The sequence below is a fragment of the Aotus nancymaae genome, unplaced genomic scaffold (assembly GCF_030222135.1).
Source record: "Aotus nancymaae isolate 86718 unplaced genomic scaffold, 86718_ANA_hifiasm-v0.15.2.pri h1tg000011l, whole genome shotgun sequence".
In the NCBI taxonomy this organism is placed as follows: Eukaryota; Metazoa; Chordata; class Mammalia; order Primates; family Aotidae; genus Aotus; species Aotus nancymaae.
The window spans coordinates 45171068-45190791 of record NW_026988422.1 but is presented as its reverse complement, the minus strand read 5'-3'; the positions used below and the strand labels follow the sequence as shown (position 1 = coordinate 45190791).

The window sequence follows — 19724 nt, the reverse complement described above, 5'->3', positions numbered from 1 at the left end:
TGTGGTGAAATAAAGCACTTTATGTATTGCCTTTGGGAGCAGGGGATTAAAAAGGGTACAGGGAAATGTTCACAATAACGGAAATGTCCTATATCTTAGATTGGGCTGTTGGTTACGCAGTTATATGCATCTGTCAAAATTCCAATTGTTCACTTCTGATCTTTCATTTCACCCCCATATAAATTTTACCTCCATTTAAAAAAATATTGGATGAGGGTATAGGGAGTATGGTAGCCAGAGATAGGATCAGAATCCCTTACAGGTCACAAATGAGACAGAGATTACGAAGAACATAACTGGATCCCTAAATTTCTTTTGTAGACATTCATGGGCAAACTAAAAGTTGGCACAAAACCAAAGATCTAAAGTAGAATTCCACAGTCATGAACCAAAAAGAGGCAAAAACCATTCGGCTACAATGACACTGGATAAAAACAAAAACTTGGTGACTGCGTTAAATGAAATGTGAGATTGCCAGATTTAGCAAATATATTTGATTTGGCAACCTGAACCAACAGACCACTGGGCAACAAAATACTAGCCAGCCCAACTTAAGAAAGTGATTCTTTTAAGCATCTCTTACAACATGCTCTTTTTAATAATTTCCATGATAGAAATTCCTACTGAGTATAAACCGAGATTACATGTATTCTGGAAACCACCCAAAATTCATTCTTACCTTCAGTGAAACTCCCTGTGAGGGTTATTACCACAAATACTTTCCCTTCTGGCTCAAGATCCACCTAGAAAGAGAAAAAATATTGTATATTATATTTTAGTATTAAAATACTTTTTGTGGGCCTTAATTCATTACAGAGAGGCCTAATGTGTAAATCACAGCCACAAATCAAGTAAATCTAAGTCTTTCATTAAACCGTAGAGGGGCAGGGAAACACGTAAAACCTCAAAAAACTGTAAAGATTGAAAAGCAAATCTAAAAGAAACTGCATTTTTTTCAGTTTCCTTCCCCTTGAATTTTATTCTCCCCCATTTTTGGCTTATCATAATATAGAGAGGCACTCCATATACTTGGTGATTGTTTTTGAGACCTCCATATCTTATGCATATGGCTTATAAGAGCAGCATTTTACTAAGCCACACGGCAAGAATATGAAATAGAGAAACAATGAAGATACAAGGTAATGAACACATGTAGCTTGGTCAACTGCAAATCTTTAGTTTTATGGAGTAAATAGTATAAAGAGTCTCTGCTGTATATTTCTACCGAAGTCTAGGCAATCTTAAGGAAGCACTGGGGAAGGAAGTTTAGGAGCCTTGCATTCACTACTCTTTTTGTTTGTTTGAGAGGGAGTTTTGCTTTGTTGTTCAGGCTGGAGTGCAGTGGCATGATCTCAGCCCACTGCAACCTCCACCTCCTGGGTTCAAGCAATTTTCCTGCCTCAGTCTCCTGAGTAGTCGGGATAATAGGAGTGTGCCAACACACCTGGCTAGTTTTTGTATTTTTTGGTATAGATGGGGTTTCATCATGTTGGCCAGGCTCATCTCAAACTCCTGACCTCAAGTGATCTGCCCTCCTCAGCCTCCAGAAGTGCTGGGATTACAGGCACAAGTCACAGTGCTGGGCTGCTACTCTTGACTAGTCATGGGAGTATCAACATAACCTGAAATTACCTATCAGCTGAAATATCAAGACATGCATTCTGCAAGCCATGCAGCTTGAAGTCTTCTCATGTGGTCTCATCCTCTGCATATACTCCAGTTTCCTAAAGACCCCATGCAGCATGGCGCCCAGGATGAACAGTGCCCTCTGGCTCTGTTCTGATCACCACTAGCTTAGGTGGGCAGACTCCCCTCTTCCTACCGGATGCTAACTTCACTATCCATGAACACCTCCAGGCCTTGCATTATGAGTCTCTTGTGGACTCAAATACATGAATTTACAATTGTTCTTAAATAAATCTTTTCAGATTCAGCCCGTGGCTCCATTTTTATTTTATTTTTCTCTCTCTTTTTTTTTTTTTTTTTTGGCTGTGGCTCCATTTCTGCCTTTGACTTGTCATCTGAAGAGAAGCTTGACCTACAGAGAAGCTTGAGTAGAGACACGGATGATCATTTTTGGTCAAATAGGTAAATTTAAATACGCTGCAAATAAGTCACATAGTACAGTAGAAAGAGCCCCCTACTAGACCAGGACATGAACTCTAGCCTGATTCTGCCACAGCTGGCTCTGGACACTGGGCAAGGTCCTTTACCATGCTGAGCCTTACTCTTCCAATATGAAAAGTCTATGACATTATTATTTAGCATTTCTTTTTTTACTTTTCTTTTCCTTTTTTTTGAGACAGGGTCTCACTGGCTCCCAGGCTGGAGTGCTGTGGCACAATCATAGTTTACTGCAGCCTTGAACTCCTGGCCTCAAGTGATCCTCCTGCCTTAGTCTCCCAAGTAGCTAGGACTATAGGATGTGACACCATGCTCAGCTTGCTTGCTTATGTGACACCATGCCCAGCTTATTTGCTTATGTATATACGTATGTCTGTATGGAAGTATGTATGTATGTAGAGACAAGATCTCACTCTGTTGCCCAGGCTAGTCTCAAACTCTTAGGCTCAAGCAATCCTCCCACCTCAGCCTCCCAAAGCACTGCAATAACAGGCATGAGCCACTGCACCTGGCACTGACCTAGCGTTTCTAACATAGCCTCCACACATGATCTCAAAGATTCTTTTTTTTTTTTTTTTGAGACAGGGTCTCCCTCTGTCACCGAGGCTGGATTGACAGCTCATTGTAGCCTCGACCTCCTGGGCTCAAGTGATCTTCCTGCCTCAGTCTCCCAAGTAGCTGGGACCACAGGCACATGCTAACATGGCTGACTTAGACAGGGGGTTTCATCATGTTTCCCAGGTTGGTCTCAAACTCTTGAGACCAGGCAACACCCCTGCCTCAGCCTCCCAGAGTGCTGGGATTACAGTTGAGAGCCACCATGCCCAGCTGATCTCAAAGATTCTTAACAGTACTATTTGCTTTTTTTTTTTTTAATTGTATCTACCCATGACAAAAGGCCCCTAAATGCACTGGACGTACCCTAGGTCACCACCACACCCTGACTGTATACTTTTCCAAAATAAAAAATGCCTGCTTTGTTCCAATTCAGAAAGCTTTACCTGTATAACAACCTATTCTTACAACCCTCTCTTTCTCTGCATAAAACCTGTTACCAACGTGGTTACCACACTATAAATCACCTCCCTGTTCAAATCAGCTACTTGCATCATGACTACTGTTAACAATATCCTCTTAACTATCTTAACACCACTTGTGAACCTTTATAGAACAGCTCCGAAAATAGAGCTCTCTAGAGAGATGACTAAACAGGATATCAACCTCTAATTGTCTCCACTCTCTGCCTTGACATGTTTCAAGTCAAAAATACGTTATTTTTAAAAGCCACTCCCTCATCTTCAATATAAATGCCTGCCAGAGAATAAATACATACACATACATTTGACCTCACAACATGAACTACTGCTGGCACAAGGCGGAGTCACTGCCCGGCCGCCTCCACCATCCTGCAGCCCACAGCCAGCCCGTAAACTCCCTTCAACACTTCCCTGAGGGCCCGCAAAGGCCTTTCCACCTTAAGATGGGTCAGGAGCTCCTCTGACAGACAGCAGGAGACTCCACCACTTTGAAGCAGGAGCTCTCACCAGTAGAACAGGTTTCTTTCCGCATTTTTGACCCACGCCACCCATCGTGGTGGAAAAGCCGGATTTAAACACAGTCTTAAAGTGTTGTTCATCTAGGGCCGATGTGGTAAGACACTGGACCTTAGAACAGGGTTTTACAAACTGCAGGCTGAAACCTTTTAGAGAGACATGAAAGCAATTTAGTGGGTTAGACACAATAGGGATTTTTTTTTTTTTTTTTTTTTTCGAGAGGGAGTCTCCTCTGTCGCCCAGGCTGGAACACCTCCGGGGTTCAAGTGATTCTCCTATCTCAGCTTCCCACATAGCTGGGACTACAGGTGTGCCCCACCACACCCAGATAATTTTCGTAATTTTAGTAGAGACAGGGTTTCACCGTCTTGGCCAGGCTGGTCAATTTCTGACTTCAGGTGATCCGTCCACCTCAGCCTTCCAAAGTGCTGGGATTACAGGTATAAGCCACCGCACCCAGCCCACAATAGGGATTTTTAAGTAGAATAAAAACAGAAAATATAAACATGTCACAGGTAGTAAGGAAAAGCACTGTTTCATGTAACTTTTGTGTGTAGTTTTGTACACATATAAGAGCGTACACTGGGTTTTAATGTGAAGATGTACTCCTTACTGTGTCACAGAGAAACAGTTTGAAAAACATGGCTTTGGAGGTTATCCATTCTTTCTATCCACGGGTGATGGGCTGTTATCATTTATTCGTGGTGGTTGCACAGCCAAGTCACTACTTTAACAGCTGGCCTATTTTATTCCTGTACATCACAGACAGATCTTTCTCTACGAACACAAATGCATCAAGATCGTAATTGCCACTCATTTACCTTAGTTTTGTCCTCCACAGCTCCAGTGGACACTGTCTCTAGCTAGAATATCCATTCCACCTTCTGGGAATAACACTTGAGCTTTATTTGAGAACTACCCCTCCCTCACATGTATTCCAAATGGCTCATCTGGGATTCTGCCCCTAGCTCCAGAGTAGACATGTGACCAGGCCCAGCAGATCAGAGCACTGAACTCTGCACAGCTGGCCTGGAGCAGGCACATTCCTTCCATCTGGCTATCAGTATAACTACAATTCCCTACCCTCAGCATCTACTGGTTCAGGTTTGGGCACAAAAATCCAAGTAGGTCCAACTAGGAATCCTGGATCTACAAGGAAAGGACAAGATCTTGCTTCTGCTAAACTTCAATCTGGAAGGACACAAACTTGGGAGTGTCTGGCATTTGTGTGGTCCCCTCACTGAGCTACACAATGACGCCAAAGAAGAAAGGGAGCTGAGGGACAGAAAGAGACCAGTTCTTCATGACATCATTTAAACACTTAGATCAAGCCTTGCTTGATTCTTTGGGATTTTTTGTTATTTTACCCTATAAATTCCTCTGCTCTTAGTCAGTTTGAGTAAAGGTTTCTGTCACTTGCACTCAAAAAACATATCCAAATTGTCAGCCAAAGGGAATACATCAAATATTTGACAGCAATTATCACATCCCTCTATACCTTCTAACATCCATGCCATCTCCTGCAGTCTGCCTTCCTGTGCCCCACCAGCTCTGAAACAGCTCCAGCAACTCTTATCACGTCCTGCTTCAGATACAAAGATGTGCCTGTCTTCATCTCAGTTGATCTATCTGCTGCATCTGATCGTGACAGCTTCCTCTTCATGAATCTCTCATTCCTTGCTTCCAGGACACCACCCTTACCTGACCCTCCTCTCACTCCTGAGCCCTGTGTTTACTCAGCAGTCCACACCAGAAGCCCAGTTCCTCAGCATGTACGTGCAATCGCTATCACATCCCAACAAGCCCACTCTCTAAGTATCTCCTAGATCCACTCCTGCTCCAGTCCTACTGCCGTGGCTCATCTGGCCTCACTTAATGGGCTTCTACCTGGCTTCTAACTCCAGACGACCATCCTCCAGCTGCTGCCAGTGACAAGTTTCAAAAATTAAAATCTGGCCATGTGGCTTCCTAAATTAGAAACCATCCGTGTTTCCTCTCCTTTCCACGATAAGGTTCAAATTCTTTTGCCCAACACATAACCCTAGACACTATACCCCTCCTACATTTCAGCCTAAGCTCTTCCCACCACTCCAGCTGCATACAACCTGTACCCACATCTCTTAATTCTTGTACACTCTCCAGGGAGGCATGTTATTTCATTTATTCTGAGAGAGCAACCAAACGTGTTATGAATCAAGCAGCATACTGGGGAATATAGTCAAAATTATGAAAATTACACATTACCCATCTGTAGCTTATTGCCCAGTGATTTGGGGCATGTGATCTTTCTGTCTGGAAATGCTTTCTTCCTTTTTTAACTTGTCAGACTCCTATGTGTCCATCAATTTGGGACCCACCTGTATAGGGGGACCTTCCCAAACCTCTTTTAGACAGGTGGGCAACTGCACAACTGTTATGGAGACCACTGCTGAACCCACATCATGTTATAGTCATTATGTCCTGTCCCTGAAGACCCCACCTTGCATATAAGGGGACAGAAAATGGTTTGTGGAACAAATAAGTAAATAAAATAGATCTGGGTATCCCAAACTCTTTCAGCGACTTCATGTAGAACATGATTTTCTCCTCCTTCACCATTCTGGTCATTTCATGCCCCAATTTCTCCACACCCCCATTAAAGGGTGAAATCAACCTGAGCGTGTGACCTGACCTTCTCAAGCGAGAGCGAGATTATCACTAACGTTGATCTTGGCAGTGACACTGCCCGTTACCAATGGAGTGAGACTGCATGGGCGCTCCGAGAAGCCTCAGTGACCCAGGCTGAGCTTGCAATCAACTAAAACCTCTGCATCTTTTCTATGTGCTATAAGGCTTGGCTTCCCACACCCTGTGCTTGTGCAGTGGGTAGGCTCAAAACCTTCACAAAAAACTAAGTGCTTCATTTTTTGTTCTGTAATATTTTGGCTTGTTGTTCCAGGTCGCAGTGTTCACTGGATCCCAAATTCAGTTACAGTTCATTCGCTCCCCTTCTCAGTTTTATGGATCCCCAAATCAAGGCCTCAGGCTAGCTATGTCATCAGCTAAATGCACTGACAGAGTGTCCAAGAGAACAGAACCGAGGTCAGTCTAGGGCAGCCTCACATAGAAATGAACGCACTTAGTATTCTTACTGTAACAGTCATTCAAGGAGCAGTAAATACACTAACCCCCTGCCCTATAGAACACTTCTCTCGGTAAGAAGAACAACTCCCAGGCCCTTGTTGAAACCCAGAAAGCACTGGTCTTTTAAAAAATGTGATTCTTATACACAAATAGACAAATGAACAAAAGTATAAAAACTCAGTGTCAAATGGTGCTAGAACAATTGGATATCATACCCAAAATAATGAATCTCAACCCATACGTTGTAACTTACACCTAAACTAACTCAGAACAACTCAGAGAACAAAATATAAACACAACTTCAGACTAGAGTTCTTTATGTTGTTCCTACTATTCTGTTCTACACTCTGAGAACCCGAAGATCAACCCTGTGCCTGGTTCACAGCAGCCACTTGGGAAAGCATTTCTTGGCTGAATGGTTTCCAACGTGCATCCTCCCACTGAGTTCTCTACCCACTGAGTTCTCATGCCAGGTAACCTTTTCCTCAGAGAGCCATCACTGTTGAACTCACATGAATCACTGTGACCTCAGATACTACAGTCCCCATCTGAACTTATCCCCTATCTCCCATCTTGTGGCTGAGTAATAGCAGTGCCAGAGAAGACCTGGGTCCTGGTGCTCTTCCCTGACCAGTCTGTGACATCAGGAAGGCCATTCAACCTCTTTTACCATAGAATCACAGAGAGGGATTCAATATGTAGATTCCCAGGCCCCACAGGTGATCTACTGATTTTGAATTTTCTGGGGCAAGGGAATGGGGTCTAGGCATCTGCTGTTTTAAGTTCTGTGAGTGACTGTGATAGAGCCAGACCACGAACCACCATCCGGGAAGCCTAAGCTAGAGTCTCTCTAAGGGACTGATTCTAGTTTTAAAGGGTTCCAATCCCATGTTTCCTCCTAAAGCTTCCAGTGGTCATCACAGAATCACTAGAATCACATTCTTCTGGGTTCCCAGGCTTAAAGTCCTGGAGCCACTCTGACTCAAGGCACTGTGACCATCTGTTTTGCCCTTCGTTCCTTCCATCACTCTAGGATCCCTGTCACTGCAGGACTCCTCCCTCATCCTTTCTCCTGCAGTCATGGGACATGCCATCAAAAATCACCAGCCTTTTCTAAAGTGCTACTCGCATCAGCTTCCCCCTCCAAAGCCTTCACTGGCTTCCCAGTGTCTTCAGAATAACACACCCTGCTCCACCTGGGCTCCCCTTACGCTGCCTCCCCACTCATCTATCCAAACTTCGTTTTCAAAATTCTCTTCCTTCCATTATCACTTTGGAAAGTTAAAACATAAAAAGAAGAAAAAAAAGTCCCGTTTGAAAACCTGCTCTCCTAGCCAGGCCCGTCTCCTGGCTCTATTATTTGGCCACACCTTTGCGCATGCCACGTTCTCTGCTTGGAAAGCCTGTCCCTTTTCACCGCACCTATCCATTCATTCATTCAAACCTTTACTGAATGATTCCCAGGGTCGGACAATTGTCAGGTGCTCAAGATTCCCCAGAGGAGCTCCTAGGGCTGCAGGTTGAATGGGTCACTGAGCACAGAAGATGACGAAGCTTCAGGAGCAGAAGGAAGGAACTGGTGCCAGGACTTGCTATTCACATTGATCTTCCTGGTCTCAAAATTCACATCTCAACTATTATTATCTTAACACTATCTCATCACTTGCAGTAAGTCTATAACCTCCATTCCAGCAGGATCTGACACTACGTTCCCAAGGGGCCTAGCAGAGTTCCTTGAACCAAGTAAACACTCAATACATATCTGTTGAGTTGATCTAAGAGCTAAATAAGGTCATCTGACCACCTCAATTTCCTCACCTATAAAAATAGAATGGTAATATTTACTACAGAATAGTCCTACATGATAGCACTTTGTAAAAAATAAAAGCACTCCAAGATGGCTCCAAGGAATACTGGTGACATATGGATGTCAAGGGCTCACTGCTTAGAAATTATACTCTGTTAGCTTGATGTACTGGCCGGAACCCCAGCACAGCCACTCCTACATCCTAAGCCAAAGTTTGCTTTTCCTTGGCATCACTTTGCAGGAGCTGGGCAAGTACTTATATCCCTGGCTGAGTCTCCTTGTCCATGAAACAAGAGTTGTCTAAAAATGTTCTAGCTCTAATGTTCCATGATTCTAAACAGACTTGGATAAAAGCCTGCACACAGGACTCAAGAGAAACACTCATTTAATTAACTGGTAATAATTTACAACCATTTCCCTTCACAAAAGCCATTAGAATTGATCACAGACAGGAAACTTCTAGCTACATAATATTCATTTCAGCCTGGAATAAGCAGAGGGATCTAGCATATTAAAAGAAAAAAACAATCTTTTGGGCAAAGGTAGAAGATTCATCTAGACTCCATAAGCTTTGAGCAAACCTCTGTAATACGGAAGTTGACAAAATTTAAATTCTTTGCTGGATGGCTCTTTTCTACAGCTTTCCTAAGTCTTACTCTAGGGATAAATAACAAAGGAACCTAAAAACGTAATAAAGCATCTCATGATTCTCTTCCACCTGAAATTGTCAGGCTTAAAAATGAGCATTCAAATTCCTAAAAATATATATATATATATTCTAACCAATTTCAAGTTTCTAAAGAAAAAAAAAATTCTACAAATAACCTAACAAGAAAAATGAGGTTGTGTTGGGCTGTTTTTGTTTTTTGGGGTTTTTTTGAGACAGAGTCTGGCTCTGTTACCCAGGCTGGAGCGTAGTGGCACAATCCCAACTCACTGAAACCTCTGTTCCCTGGGCTCAAGCCAACCTCCCAGCTCAGCCTCCCATGTAGCTGGGATTATGGGTGCACACCACCACGTCCAGCTAATTTTTGTATTTTTTGTAGAGATGGGTTTCCTTATGTTTCCCAGGCTGGTCTTGAACTCCTTCGCTCAAGCAATCTACTCACCTTGGCCTCCCAAGTGCTAAAATGACTGGTGTGAGCCACTGTGCCTGGCTGAGGCTGTGTTCCTAATAATAAAAATAACAGCTATGTCTTGAGCTTGGACAACTGCTAAGTGCTTGACCTACATTATCTCTCACCTTCACCACTTGTAAAGTTAAGTATTACCAACACCATTGCACAGCTGGAAAACCAGAGGCTCCATGAGGTTACTGAATTGGGTGAAGTCACACAAACAGTGAAGGTCAAGCCAACATTCAGGTGCTGAGATGATCCCACGCTGGTGCCGCACCAGCCTCCCTTGAGGCTGCTCTGACTGCATCTGCTTGAGGTCTGTCTGTCGTCGCTCTCTGCCTGAAGCCTGCCTACCCTGGCTTCTGGCACATGAGGTCATCGCATCACTCATCCTCCTGGGATCCCAAGCAAGACTCGTGCCATCAGCACCTGAGGCTGCTCCCGCCTCACCTCCTCACTGCCAAGGTCACTGGGAGTGGCACCAATCTGATGTGCCACTGGATGGCTCTCCATGGGGGGCCTGAGGCCGGAGCTGCTAAGCAAGTCTGAGCTGGGGCAGGGAAAATGCAGCAGGCAGTTTAGGTGCCATTAGTCAGCTGCCTGGAGAGTCTGAGTCAGTGTCACATGCTGCAGACACAATGTGTCCCCTGATGTGGGAAGGATTTTAAAGGAAAAGAAGTTGCATGAAGCAAATACTACGTCCCTGCTAATCTTCTACGTTCATCTCTATTCTATAACAATCAGACTAGGTGTTATGTGTTAAAAGCATACTAAATGGTATCACAGATTAAAAACTTCCAGAAAACGACGATGGCAAAAACTGAAAAGTAAAATCTGACTGCTTTCAAATGAAGGAAAACACTGTCATTACTTTAGTGATTAAAGCATTGGTCCATCCTTTACCCTGCTCAATCTGGATCCTATGTGAGGTCAGAGGGGAGGTGGGAAAAGGGCCCCAGGCCATGATCACAACTCTGACATTGCCTACCTGCCACTAGGGAAGGTCACCCGGCTTCTGCATCTCAAAAACAGAGTAGACTAAGCCTGTAAATCCTTTTCTATCTAATATTCTAAGGTTCCAAGTCCTAAACATTTTCTGAACTTTAAAGAGCAACTAGACATCTGAAGACTGTGAAAGAAACTCTAAAATACATCCTTACGGCTCACAATAATTATTCCCTCCTCCTAGCTGAACATATCCACACGGTTGCTATAAATTTAAACTTAGAATTATTTCAACTCCGATCCCATTACCCCCAGGTTCTAGTATAAGAAGTGCTATCTTCTGGCAAAAGTAAAACTCTTTTACATTAGAATTAATTTTTCAAAGTTTTTCTGCCCATAATAAAAAATCACAAATAGTCAAGTCGGATACCTCTGAGAACTAAACTATTTTTTCTCTAACAAGTAGGCAGCTAAGGGTAGAAATGGTCTCATGTGTGCTATGGTGTTGTGTATGTGTCTCAATCTTTGATTCCGATATCTGAAGAATCAAAAATATAAATGAAGTGAAGGATGCCTTAGACTCTTCAAAACACTCCACTACAATTCCTCCTGCTTAAATTCCCAGATAATGTAATTCTTTGCTGGAAGGCCTACCTGATACCTCCTCTGTGAATGAGGACAGAGGCTCTGGAGAGACCAAGTCCAGCCCATCAGGTCCAGAGCTTCTGGTGCTCCTAATAGACCCAAAGGAGGGGGCTGAGTTCTCCTGAAGAAGTCAAACGTCCTCTCTGGAAACCAGGAGAGGACTCTTGGAATAGCACTAGGCTGCCAGGCAAGACTCGGCTCTCCAGAACTAAGAAGGGGTTGGCTGCCGTGACTCATGCCTGAAATTCCGACACTTTGGGAGGCCAAGGCAGGAGGGATCACTTGAGTCCAGGAGTTCAAGATCAGCCTGGGCAACATAGGAAGACCTCATCGCTACAAAAAATTAAAAAATAGCCAGGTGTGGTGGCATGCACTTGTAGTTCAGTCACTTGGGAGGCTGAGGTGGGAAGATCACTTGAGCCTGAGAGGTCAGGGCTGCAGTGAGCCATGATTGCACCACTGCACTCCAGCCCGGGTGACAAAGTGAAACCCCATCATAAAACAAAACAAAACAGAAAAGAACTAAGAAGGTACTTTTCTTCTCCTCCAGTAAGGTGTCCCTAAGGACCTCATGGCAACGGAGATCCTGGAGTAAGAAAGGGAAACCACGGAACAGTAACTGTGCATCCCTTCCATACTATGCATCCCCTACATCAAAGAACCTTCAAAAAGGAACTTTCCACATGAGCTTGCCCCTTCTTGTTTCTGCTAAGTAGACCCTTCCAGAAAGGGAGCATATACTGTCCTTACTAGGAAGAGGTACTAAACAGAAGTGACAGGTGTGACCCTGGCTGGAGATGGGGAATATACTCCCTGCAGCCTCACAGCCCCCTTCTTTCTTTCACACTTCTCTGGGTTGCCTAGTGGTCATTGGCCCCACAGTGAGCCTCCTTCTTTGTAGGGGAACCCCCACAAGAAAGGAAAAATACCTTAACAAACTGAAGATGTCAGGTTAAAAAACAAGATATAAACAAACCTAGAAGAATTCTACATTGTTGATTCTTATCATCCATTGTAATGGAGGAAAAAGGCAAAAGCTCCAGCAAAATCAAAACAAGAAGTCAAAACTACATATTTAGCATACATAAGCATTTCAAGGTGTTTCACAGCCTTGTTTGCTTAATTATTCACTGCTCAGTCTCCAGGCCAACTTTGGAAGACTCTGAATCTGAGGGGGCATTAGTAAATAGATTGAGCCTATGTCTCCATCCCAACAGTTATTCTATGATAACACCTTTACTCCTCTTGGTCTTCTGGAGGGAAGGAGATGAAAGCTCCGCAAGAGAGGACATTTGTACAATGCCTAGAAATTCAGGTGAAGCTTTTCCAGGTGGACCTGGGGAGGGGAGGCATCTACACAGAGGGGAGGAATGCATAAATGCACAGTGGGTGTATCAAGGGTTACAGATGATAAAATGTAAGCTATGTAAATCAGACAAGTCAGAAATAGGGCTGCAGAGGAAAGTGCATCCAATCAATAATGGCCTCATGACGTGCTGGCAGGCTGGTCCTCCTCCCAGGGCAATGGGGAGCCACTGAGGGGTTTCAATCAGCAAAGTTACAAGATCATACCTACATGTCAGATCCCTAACAGGGCTGTTGGGATTACAAGGGGGGAGAAGCTGGTGGCGGGAATTCATGTTCAAAGTCTACTCCAATGGTCTGAATGAAAGACAGTGGTGACCTGAGCTAAGTCAGCAGCAGAGGGGATGGAGAGGAGGGGGCAGATAGGAGAAAGACATAGGAGGGAGCAGCAGCTGGACTTTTTGTAACTGATGCAGGTAGCGTGGAGGCGAAAGAGAAGGAGTCAGAGTCCATGGGCGGATGATGATCCCTGGTGCCATTAACTGAGACAGGGACTCCAAGGGGATGAGCAAACTGGAGGAAAGACAAAGAGTTTGATGTATGACCATTACCTATGACATCTGAGCATGTACTGGGCCATCCTTAGCAGCTTCTGAAAATTCAGTTGGAGAGGGAGGAACACCAACAAGATATAAATTACAACCCAATGCGGTCTCAACCGAATAGGACAGTGGCAACATCAAAAGCACTATTCAGTGCTGGGTGAGGTGGCTCACACCTGTAATTGCAATACTTTGGGAGGCCAAGATAGGAAGATCACTTGAGGCCAGAGCTCCAGAACAGCCTAATAAGACCTCATCTCTACAAAAAAATATTTTTAAATTAGCCAGATGGGGTGGTACATGCTTGTAGTCCCAGTTACTTGGGAGGTTGAAGCAGGAGGATCACCTGAGCCCTGGAGTTAGTGGCTGCGGTGATCATACCACTTCATTCCAGCCTGAGTGACACAGAGAGATCCTGTCTCAGAAAAAAAGAAAGAAAAAAACCTGTAGGAGGAACAATCACTGGGCTAGGGCAAAGCTTTACCTAGGAAGTGGGACCCTGAGCTGAGGCCCAAAGGTGAGTTTCATTTAGTGGGAGGTAAGACCATTCTGAGTCAGGAGCGCCTTGTGAGAAGAGATGGAACAATATCAGAACACAAACTTGATCAGTATCATTGGAGGAATGTCCATATAAGAGTAAGAGAGAAGGCTGGAGGCAAAACGTAGAAAGAGCTACACCCAGAGAATTGTAACCTTAGGTTGCAGGCCAAGGGCAGTCACTAGAGGTTTTTGATTATGGAAAATGACAGAGATTAGCATGCGAAAGGAACTAGATCAATGAATTGAAAGACAGCTATGGTCTAGAAGTATGAACCACTTCCTAAGGGTAAAATCAGTGAAAATTAATAATCACACGAAGAGAGCAAACAAAAGCAGTGGAAAGGCCAAAGGAGTATGGAGTTTGGGGCCTATCCTAGATCAGGGTCAGCAAACTGTAGCCCAAAGGCCAATGCCAGCTGCTGCCTATTTTTGTAAGTTTTACTGAAACACAGTCACACCCCTTTATTTATATATTATCTACAAGATGAGTAGTTGTGATCGAGACCTTACGGCCCATGAAGACAAAAATATTACTCTCTGGCCCTTTACAGAAAGATCTGCCAATCTCTGTTGCCATTAATCAGCCAGGGAACTCAGGGAAAGAACATGTTTTAAAGGGAAGGAAATGAGTTTAAATTTGGACACAAAAGTACCCAAATAGAAATATCTGGCAAGAAGTTGGAAATAAAGACAAATTGTGTAGTTAAACATAGGGCTGGGGTTATCATTCGGGAGTCTTTCTCAAATAGTAAACGCTAAGACTAAGAGCTGTGAAACTTTTCAAGAAAGAGCACAGGAAAAGAAAAGAAAAAGCAAATTCATTCAAGGAGTGAAAGAAAGAACCAGAGAAAATGCAATCTGAGAGGTTGGAGAAGTCCCAAAGTTTAGCATCATGGGACATAGGAGAAAGCAGCTTCAAAAGAGAGAAACCAAATGTGCAGACGTGGAAGATGAGGTTTTTAAAGGGGAGATGACAGGCAGATGACCTGGGAGATGACAGGCAGACTTCTTCCATGATACCCACCCCATCATTAACAGTTCTGTTGGAAGGGTATCCTTATACTAAGCTAAAGCCCATCCATATCCCCATAACTTTCACCTGCAAATTTAATTCCACCTCTAGAATTTACCCTGCCAAGATGGGGAAAGAGAGAGATGTGGAAAACAGCACAGAAGCAGCAAGGTATATGTGGCTTAATTAAACTGTATCTCATTTAAGTGAATTAGAAAGTAAAGCTAGAAATGCAAGTTGGACAAAAGGTTTTGGATGCCAAGTTAATAACTGAAATTTTATTTCAAAAAATAGACTTGTAACAGTCCTAAAACAACAGGTTGGAGGACAAGCTAGAGGGGTGTAGACTGGGCTGGAGGTGCTGGGCAGAATTAAGAGACTATCTCGATGGTACAGGTGTGCAGTGGAAGAGGCAGGAGAGAAATATTACAAAAGCAGCTCAGCAGGACTTGGTGGCTAAAGATTAGGGATGATGAAAAGCCCAAAGGGGCCTCTAGTATTTGGAAGACTGTAAGAGTAAACCTGCAAGAAGTAAGGCAATCTAGAGGGTCAGTTGGTTTGGGATAACTCTGGTTTTTAAAAATATTGATTTGTAGGGAGACATTCAGGTAGAAATGTTTGACAAAAAGATAAATGGGAGCTGAAACTTAAAATAAAGGGCTGGGCTGCAGGCAGAGTCATCCACACAAGAGTAACTGAACCACAAGACAGTTGACTGACCCCCAAGGAACAATTGTACAGTTCAAAGAGCAGAGTCAAGGACCAAAGCCATGTTTAGAGAATGAGAGAAAGCAGAGCCAGCAAAAGAGAAAGAAGAGTGCTGGGAAAGGAGCTACATCTACCCTGGGTGCCCTGAGCAGACTTTCACAACTACCTTCCGAGTAAGGAAAAGTATAGTGGCATTACCCGTTATATTGCGCAGTCATCTGGCATTATCCCTGTTATACTGCGCAGTCATCTGAGGACTGAACTAGGTTTAGATTATTAAAATCCCGTTAAAGGCCTTGAGTACCATACCAACCACACTGGGAATAAAATCTTAATGTATTTATGAGGGTTTTTTTTTTTTGAGACAGAGTTTCGCTCTTGTTGCCCAGGCTGGAGTACAGTGGCATGACCTCGGCTCACTGTAACCTCCTCCTCCTGGGTTCAAGTGATTATCCTGCCTCAGCCTCCCAAGTGGCTGAGTTTTTAATAAACCTGGCTAATTACTATTTGCTACACAAGGTTTGAAAATGTTCACCTGTCTCATTCTCTCTCTTCTTATGAAATCAACTTTGCTTGTGGTATGGCTTGGCTCTGTGTGCCCACCCAAATCTCATCTTGAATTTGTAATCCCCACATGTTGGGGAGGGGCCTGCTGGGATGTGATTGAATCATGGGAGCAAATTTCCCCCTTGCTGTTCTCATGATAGTGAGTGAGTTCTCACGAGATGTGGTTGTTCAAAAGTGTGTGCCATTTACGCCTTCACTCTCTCTCTCTCCTGTTCTGCCATGGTAAGATGTGCTTGCTTCTCCTTCACCTCCCAGCCATCCTTCTGTACAGCCTGCAGAACTGTGAGTCAAATAAACCTATTTTCTTCATAAATTACCCACTTTCAGGTAGTTCTGTGTAACAGGGTGGCAATGGACTAATACAGAAAGTTGGTACCAAGAGTAGGGTACAGCTATAAAGATACCTGAAAAGTATGGAAGCAACTTTTGAATTGGGCATCAGGCAGAGGTTGGAACAGTTTGGAGAGCTCAGAAGAAGACAGGGAGATATGGGAAAGTTTCGAACTTCCTAGTGACTTGTTGAATGGTTGAGATCAAAATGTTGATAGTGATATGGACAATGAAGTCCAAGCTGAGGTGGTCTCAGATGGAGATTGAGAAACTTCTTGGAAACTGGAGTAAAGGTCACTCTTCCTATGCTTTAGCAAAAAGACTGGTGGCATTTTGCCCCTGCCTTAGAGATCTGTGGAACTTTGAACTTGAGAGAGATAAGGGTATCTGGAGGAAGAAATTTCTAAGCAGCAAAGCATTCAAGATGTGGCCTGGCTGTTTCTGAAAGTGTATGCTCATGTGAGTGAAGAAAGAGATTGTCTGAAATTGGAACTTACATTTAGGGAAGCACAGCATAAAAGTTTGGAAAATATTCAGTCCAACCATGCAGTAGAAAAGAAAAACCCATTTTCTGGGGAGAAATTCAAGCCAGCTGCAGAAATCTGCATAAGCAACAGGGAACCAAATGTTAATAGCCAAGATAATAGGGAAAATATCTCCAGGTCATTTCAGAGAGCTTCACAGTAGCCATTCTCATCACAGATTGGGAGGCCTAGAAGAGAAAAATGGTTTTAGGGGCCAAGTCCAGGGCACTCACTGCTCCGTGCAGCCTTGGAACCTGATATCCTGTGTCCCAGCCACACCAGCTCTAGCTATGGCTAAAGGGGCCAATGTACAGCTTGGATTGTGGCTTCAGAGGGTCCAAGTCCCAAGCCTTGGCAACTTATATGTGGTGTTGGATCTGTGGGTGTACAGAAGGCAAGAGCTGAGGTTTGGGAACCTCCACCTAGATTTCAGAAGAGGTATGGAAATGTCTGGATGTCCAGGCAGAAGTCTGCTGCAGGGATGGAGCCCTCATGGAGAACCTCTTCCAGGGCAGTGCAAAGGGGAAATGTGGGGTTGGATCCCACACACAGGATCCCCAGTGGGGCACTGCCTAGTGGAGCTGTGGGAAGACAACCACTATCCTCCAGACCCCAGCTTGCACCTTGCACCTGGAAAAGCCAGGCACTCAATGCTAGCCCATGAAAGCAGCCACAGGGGCTGTACCCTGCAGAGGCACAGGAGTGGAGCTGCCCAAGACCTTGGGAGCCCACCCCTTGCATTGACATGCCCTGGATTTGAGACATGGAGTCAAAGGAGATTATTTTGGAGCTTTAAGATTTAATGACTGCCCTTCTGGGTTTAGGACTTGCATGGGATCTATAGACCTATTGTTTTGGCCAATTTCTCCCTTTTGCAATGGGAGCATTTACCCAATGCCTGTGCCCCCATTGCATCTTGGAAGTAACTAACTTGTTTTTGATTTTACAGGCTCATAGGTGGAAGGGACTTGCCTTTGTCTCAGATGAGACTTTGAACTGTGGACTCATTAATGCTGGAATGGGTTAAGACTTTAGGGGAGATGCCAAGCATGGTGACTCATGCCTGTAATCCTAGCACTTTGGGAGGCCAAGGTGGGTGGAGCACTTGAGGTCAGGAGTTCAAAACAAGCCTAGTCAACATGGCAAAATCCCACCTCTACCAAAAATCCAAAAACTTAGCTGGGCATGGTGGTTCATGCCTGTAGTTCCAGCTACTCAAGAGGCTGAGGCAGAATAATTCCTTGAACCTGGGAGGCAGAGGTTTCAATGAGCCAAGATCATGACACTGCACTCCAGCCTGGGTGATGGACTGATGCTCTGTCTCGAAAACAAAAACAAAAACAAAGGCTTTGAGGGATTGTTAGGAAGGCATGATTGGTTGAGAAGGACATGAGATTTGGGAGGGGCCAGGGGCAGAATGATATGGTCTGGCTCTGTGTCCTCATTCATTTTGAATTGTAATCTCCACCTGTCAGGGGAGGGGCTGGCTGAGAGGTGATTCGATAATGGGGGCAGACTTCCCCCTTGCTATTCTCATGATAGTGAGTTCTCATGAGATCTGGTTGGTTGAAAGTGTGTAGCACTTCCCCCTTCTCTCTCTCTCTGCTCCACCATGCTGGGGCTTCCCCTTTGCCTTCCACCATGATTCTAAGTTTCCTGAGGCTTTCCAGTCATGCTTCTGTACAGCCTGTGGAACTGTGAGTCCACACTGGTATAAAGAACTACCTGAGATTGAGTAATTTCTTCATAAATTATACCAGTGTGAGAATGGACTAATACAGCCAGTTCTTGGGAACCAGATTCACAACTACAGCTACAACCCAACTAGTTCTTCAGCCAGGTGACAGACTGAAAGCATTTTCTGAACATCAGGTAAAATTAAAACCAGACTGGTTTTAGATGCAACTGGTTGGCAGGACTCCCAGCAGGACTGTTAAACCAAATGGTAAGTTGAGGCCCATTAGGGAATTTTTGGGGGGCAGTGAAATTTTCTCTATGACTTAAAATGGTAGATAGTGAACACTAAGCATTTGTCAAATCCCACAGAACTTTATAGCACATTGAACTTCAATATATGCAATTTAAAAAGATTAGAGTATCAAGAGATCCTGGGGTAAATATGGAATTCAGACTGTGACATGAGAATCAATTGTATCAAAATGCATGAAATAACCTCACTGAAGAAGTGACGGAAAAGGTACTAGCTTAAGCACCTTGAGAAATGAGTAGAGACTCTAGATCTAAGGGCAAAAACAAATTTCACATAATGAATTTCACAAAATCACTGAACTCTAGCCAATAAAGTTCTTTCTTATAAGGGGTACAGGTTAGCAATTCTGAAACCACTTATACATGTAAGTAAATGGATGGTGGATGGTAGGAACCAGGTTTTCACTGTTAGAGCAGGAGTTTGCAGACAAGGGGGAAAGCCTGGAATTACCCCTGTAATGCTATATTGGAGTTGAAAACAGCATGAATTCATGTTCAACTTAATATAGATACATAGATACAGATGGATACATGTAGAAATATTTATAGACATAGGTATATACAAGAGTGAGTATATACCTATTTCCCTGTTCTGTCAGCTGAGAGGACCTAAAAGCAATGACATCCCAGTAGCAACAAGGATACCCGGTGCCCAGAAATTGGTTTCTAAAACCATTCTGCAACAAAAGGAACCAGGGTTGTTGAAGAAATAACTGATTCCAGGGGTGGGGGAAAGAATATATAAAGTAAGCCAGGGGCATCTTGTAGTGCCAGAAAGAATAAGGAAGTGTTTTTTAAAAGCACACATGCAACAACAACAAAAACCCACCAG

At 43.9% G+C, this 19724-nt stretch overlaps 1 protein-coding gene across 1 annotated transcript in view; it reads right to left on the bottom strand.

Moving 5' to 3' along the window:
- Positions 1-19724, bottom strand: part of PRKCH (protein kinase C eta) — a 237209-nt gene that overhangs the window by 166072 nt on the left and 51413 nt on the right. Inside the window, exon 2 of the mRNA XM_064374909.1 lies at positions 680-743. Within this exon, the coding sequence (XP_064230979.1) occupies positions 680-743 (64 nt within the window). The remainder of the gene's footprint in view (positions 1-679; positions 744-19724) is intronic.